Source organism: Phaseolus vulgaris, chromosome 6 (assembly GCF_000499845.2).
Source record: "Phaseolus vulgaris cultivar G19833 chromosome 6, P. vulgaris v2.0, whole genome shotgun sequence".
NCBI lineage: Eukaryota > Viridiplantae > Streptophyta > Magnoliopsida > Fabales > Fabaceae > Phaseolus > Phaseolus vulgaris.
This window is the reverse complement of record NC_023754.2, coordinates 1,195,355-1,200,869: the sequence shown is the minus strand read 5'-3', so window position 1 is coordinate 1,200,869 and position 5,515 is coordinate 1,195,355. Positions and strand designations below refer to the sequence as shown.

General features: G+C 50.6%; 1 protein-coding gene across 1 annotated transcript; it reads left to right on the top strand.

Moving 5' to 3' along the window:
* The first annotated feature begins 329 nt into the window (after nucleotides 1–329).
* On the top strand, nucleotides 330–1,166 carry LOC137832973 (uncharacterized). The gene has a single exon (XM_068641377.1). The coding sequence runs from the start codon at nucleotides 330–332 to the stop codon at nucleotides 1,164–1,166; it is 837 nt and encodes a 278-aa protein (XP_068497478.1).
* Nucleotides 1,167–5,515: the final 4,349 nt, after the last annotated feature.

Below are 5,515 nucleotides of genomic sequence, written 5' to 3'. Positions count from 1 at the left end.
CCAAAGAGGAAGACCCCTCAGGTGGTGTCGGAGGAAGAAGACGACGATGAAGACACCGAGGATGGTCTCATCACCAAGAGGAAAAGGGTAACCACCTCTACACCACCTGCACTCCCAACACCAACGCCGCCATCACCTTCAGCTCCGCTAGAACCAGTCCAAGCAGCACCGCCGCCGCGCCCCCAGTGGTCGAAAGCAGCGGCCCTAACTATACAGAGAACTCTTCAAGCGCCTCAACACCATTTGTATCTGTTGGAGAGGGTCCTCCTTCCACCACATCCATCGCTGGGGCCGTACTAGAAGAAGATGAGGGTGCCCAGGCTTCCCCAATGCCTATAACAGAAGCCCCAGCCTCACCACCACACCTTGAAGCCCCCCTTGCTGTACAAGCTCAAGAGGGTGGTGGTGAAAGTCAACATCAAACTCCACCAGCACCTCCGGCATCAGCCTCAAGTCTCCCAGATTCCTTCAAGGAGACCTTGGGACCCTTCGCAGCTCAGCTAAAGGCCATGGCGGAAGGTTTCCCTTCGCTTGTAACAAGAGCTGCGACGGATTCGCTCAAGAGGCTCCAACAGGAAAATCTCGAGCTCAAAGAGTCGAATCTCATCATAAAGACTGAGGCTGGAAAGCTCACATGCAATCTGCTGATGAAGGAGATGGAACATTCAAGGCTGGAGGATGCGCTGGAAGCGGAACTAAGGAACACTCGCAAGGAAGCCTCCGATTTGCGCCAAAAGCTGCACACTCAACTCCAAGAAAAGATTGACTTGGAGAGCAAACTAGTCCCATTTAGGGTCAAAGTGGCAGATTTGGAGGCTGCACAAAAAGCTGAAGCTTCCAGGGTGGAGAAGATTGAAAAAAGATCAGCAGAGAGGGAGGTCCTCTTGGGGAAGGTCGAAGCTGAGAGGGACAAGGCTCTCACTGAGCTCACCGAAGCTCGGGACGAGAGCAAGAAAGTTGTTGAAGAACTGGCTCGGGCTCATGAGGAGAGAGAAGAGTTGAAGAAACAAGCGTACGAGCTCAACCAAAGCGCTGCTCAAGTCCTCACCGCCGGGTTTGACGCCGCTCTGGAGCAAATAGCATGCCAATATCCAGAGCTCGACCTCTCCATGTTATCGATCTGCAACGAAGTGGTGGATGGGAAGATTGTGCCTTCTGAAGACTAACTGCTTTCCCCCATCACCTCCTCTTTGAAATCCTTGAATTTGTCTTTTGTTTGTAATATTTGAACTATGCACAACTTTGTTGGCGATGTATATATGACTTTTTTTTTTATTAGAGCGCTATCTTCTATGTTTTCACTTGACTTGGTCTTCTCTCTCTATCTGCTGCGTGATCGACCAACATAACTGGTAACACTCATTCAACTGGAGTAACTCATCGTTACCTGAACTTAACCCTTCACACACTGCTTTAACTCGAGCAAACTGTTAACCTGATATGCCAAGTGAAGTTCACACTTCTCCTGTCATAGCCGGAAATTCCTCCAATATGGTACTCGCCATACAATCCCCTCACTATCTCAACCTTCACGCCATAGGGTTCTGGCGATGTTACCCTCTTTTGTATAACTTGATCATTGTTCCCTCATCTGGGGGCAGAGGCGCCTTTCGGATCCTTCTCTACCTCCCTGAGTTTTAGAACAATGATCTGGATAGTGAGGTGTTCTCTGCGAACCTATCTCAGCTATCCTTTAACTTCTTCCACCCTTCACGCCGTACCTGAACTCGTTCAAGACAAGAAGGATTTTATCTCTCTTCACACCGCCCGCAAGCGTGGAAGCTTTATCTGGTCTTACTGGGTCAACATTGATGTTTCACTTAAAGGGGAAAAGGCGTTTTCCATCAACCTTCCCTTCCCGCCGTTTAAGGTCATGAACACCCCTGACTTTTCAGTTTCATCTTACCTGAACTCACTCTAAGGTGAGAAGGACTTTCTCTGGTGCCTCAACTTGCCCAGGGTGTACATCTCCTCCCCCCTGGATGCACTGAGGACTTTTAATCTTGCCCAATCTGCTTATGCAAAGAGGTCTTTCAATCTGTTCTTGCCTGCACTCGCTCAAAGGCGAGGAGGACTTCTCCTCTTTCTCGCCTGCACTCGCTCAAAGGCGAGGAGGACTTCTTCTCTTTCTCGCCTGCACTCGCTCAAAGGCGAGGAGGTCTTCTTCTTTTCTCGCCTACACTTTGCTCAAAGGCGAGGAGGACTTCTTCTCTTTCTCGCCTGCACTCGCTCAAAGACGATGAGGTCTTTAAAACTTTTAACTATTGCCGCCGATCGCCGAAAAACGATGGGGACTTAAAACTTTACTAGAAAGCATGCAATATAACTTTACTGTTGCCTTAGATCACGTACAAGTGATAAGGTCTTTTTTCTAAAAACTTTCAAAACAATTGTTCCGTCCGGTTGACCGGGACGTCTTCGTGCGCGACCTCAACCGTCAGCTAAGGACTCCTTCCCACTGATTGCCTGTGAATTCCTGCAAAAAAGAAGGACAAAGAGGCGCCCTAGCGGCCGTTTGCACTCCGACGCTCAAGTCAGCCAACAAGAAACACCAAAACTGTCCACCCACGTATCTGAGCACCGCGTATGGCACTCTGCGGGTGGTAAAAGAAACTGTGTATATGTGTGTGTGTGTTGTCCCCTTCAGGCAAAAATATTCTCCAATCACTTGTACGTAGTCCTTAAGCACGGGCAAGCAACCAGAGAGTTTCTCCTAAATTTGTCGAAGGTTCCAACCCTTTTTCCGACATTCCCAGCGTTATTTAAACTGCCCTAGCATTTAAAGCGCCTTAAAGCGCTTTTAATCTCAAACGTAACGCACTCATTAAAGCGCTTAATTACATGAAACGTAGCGCATTTAAGACGTTGAAACGCTCGGGAGCCCTAATAGTACCTGAATGCTCGAAAGGGAAACTGTATTGAATATCTTTAATTACCTGGCACCTGACTAGAGGGTGTTTCTATTCCGGCATGGCTGTCACACACGTGGAGGGCCTCACGACGCCATGACCCCATCTGGGGGCGTTTCTGCCCATCTGGGGACGTTTCTACGTGTGGGTCCTCCTGTTTGGGAGTGCTACTGCGCTAGGGGTGGCTTTTTGGGTGCCAACTCATGCCCCCAAGTATCTAGCCACTTACTCTGAGAGCGTATCTGCCTTCCTCCCACACCCTGCACCCGGTTATCCTGGGCTTGACCTTCCTCTTGGGTCGTATCTGTCCCGAAGGCGTCTCTGGGGCGGCAGGGGTACTATCACTATGGCCTTGAAGCCACCTTTTCCTTCTCTTTATCACTTTCCCGAGATATCGGAACTTGAGGCTTTCCCACGACGTCGCTCCCTCCATGGTCTTTCCTACCCATGGGTATCGGGGAACCACACCGTGATTGCCTTGCTTTTACACTGTTCGATCTGGCGACGCCCTCACCTGGGCGACGCCTTCACCTGGGCGACGCCTTCACCTGGGCGACGCCTTCACCGAGGCGACGCCTTCATCTAGGCGACGCCTTCACCTAGGCGACGCCTTCACCCAGGCGACGCCTTCACCCAGGCGACGCCTTCACCTAGGCGACGCCGTGCCTTAGCGCCGTGCCTTAGCGACACCTTGAGTTGACTTTGACCTTCCAGTCGTTGACTTTGACCTTGACTTAGTCAACGCCCTTATACGGGACGGTACAACAATAAGCATGCAATCTTAGAAACTTTAAACTTGAAAACTCTTCTTTATTGGGTGGCCTCATTAAAAACCCTCCTTAGGGAAAAAAGAGTGCCCCCCCTTGAAACTGTTTTAACAGAAACTATTTAAATCTCTTCATGTTCGTCTCTACTTACAAGGCTTTAACTGTAATACAATTTGAGATGTGTGGCGTTCCAAGTGCAAGGAATCGCCCCTCCTTCTAACGTCTCTAAGCGGTAGGCGCCGTTCCCGAGAACCTCGGTTATTCTGAACGGTCCCGTCCACTTAGGCGATAACTTGTTCTCCATCTCGTACAGATGGGCCTTCCTCATCACCAGGTCGCCACTTCTAAACTGCCTTGGCATTACCTTAGAGTTATACCTTCGCTCAATCCTTCTCTTTACTGCTTCGGCCTTCACTCGCCTCCTCCCTGACCTCATCCAGCAAATCCAGATTCATTCTTCTTTCTTCGTTCGAGTCTTCCGCCACAAAGTTTTGGAATCTCGGCGATCTTTCCTGGATTTCGACTGGAATCATCGCATCACATCCATAAACCAGGCTAAACGGGGTCTCGTGGGTTCCTGACTGCTCAGTGGTATGGTACGCCCAAACTATGCGGGGTACCTCTTCAGCCCACGATCCCTTAGCTTTCTCTAGTCTTCTCTTTAAACCTCTCAGCAACACCCGATTGGCAGACTCCACTTGGCCATTCGTCTGTGGGTGCTCGACGGATGCAAACACCTGTTGTATTCCCACCTCTTCACACAGCTTTTTCAACAGGTGACTTGCAAACTGAGTCCTATTGTCTGACACCAGGCGTTTAGGCACACCAAACCGGCACACGATGTTCTTCCATACAAAGCTCTCGATCTTGTGTGCGGTGATCTGGGCCACTGGCTCCGCTTCGATCCACTTGGTGAAGTATTCATTGCCACTACCAAGTACTTCATCTGCCTGACCGCCAATGGGAAGCGCCCCAGAATGTCAATTCCCCAAGTATGAAACGGCCAGGGGCTGTAAATTGACTTCAGCTCTTCTGGGGGTGCCTTGTGTCAATCGGCGTGCTGCTGGCATTGCTTGCAACATTGAGCATACTTCTTGCAATCTTCCCTCATCGTTGGCCAGTAATAACCTGCACGGAGAGCTCTTGCAGCCAGAGCTCGACCCCCGATGTGACTCCCACATATACCCTCATGGAGCTCGGCCGTAATTCTTGTGCATTTCTCTCCGTGCACACATACTAGGAGTGGGTGTGTAAACCCAAACCTGAACAGCTCGCCATCGATCAGGGTGAACTTGCTAGAGTTCTACTTTATCTTCCTAGCCTCCGTTGGATCCAGCGGGAGAACGTCATCTGCCAGGCAGCGCTGGTATTGCGTTATCCACGTGTCTGGCCTATGCGTAGCGCAGACCTGCGCCATGTTCACCCTTTCCCCTATACATGCTCTTATCCTTGGCGTTCTCAAGGTCTCCTGGGTCAAGGACCTGTGACTCCTCGCCACTCTCTCCGTCGACTTACTTATCTGAAGAACCTGGTGATCTGCCACAAACGCTCTAGGTGTCTTCAGAGTTTCTTGAATAACGGTCCTCTGACTACCCCCCTGCCCGAACTGGCGAGCTTGGCTAGCAAGTCAGCTCGGGCATTTTGCTCCCTGGGTACATGCACCACCTCAAACAAGGCAAAGGAACCCTTCAACTCCTGCATATACTCCAAGTAAGCCGCCATCTGTGGGTCCTTGGCCTGGAACTCGCCTGTTACTTGCCCCGTGACCAACAACGAGTCACTCTTGGCCACCAACACCTTCTGCGGCTGAATTCTAGTTTGGGCCCGTGGCTTAATAGG

Excerpts from the sequence above, each read along its gene's own strand:
- LOC137832973 (XM_068641377.1), top strand. The coding sequence starts at position 330 with ATGCCTATAACAGAAGCCCCAGCCTCACCACCACACCTTGAAGCCCCC.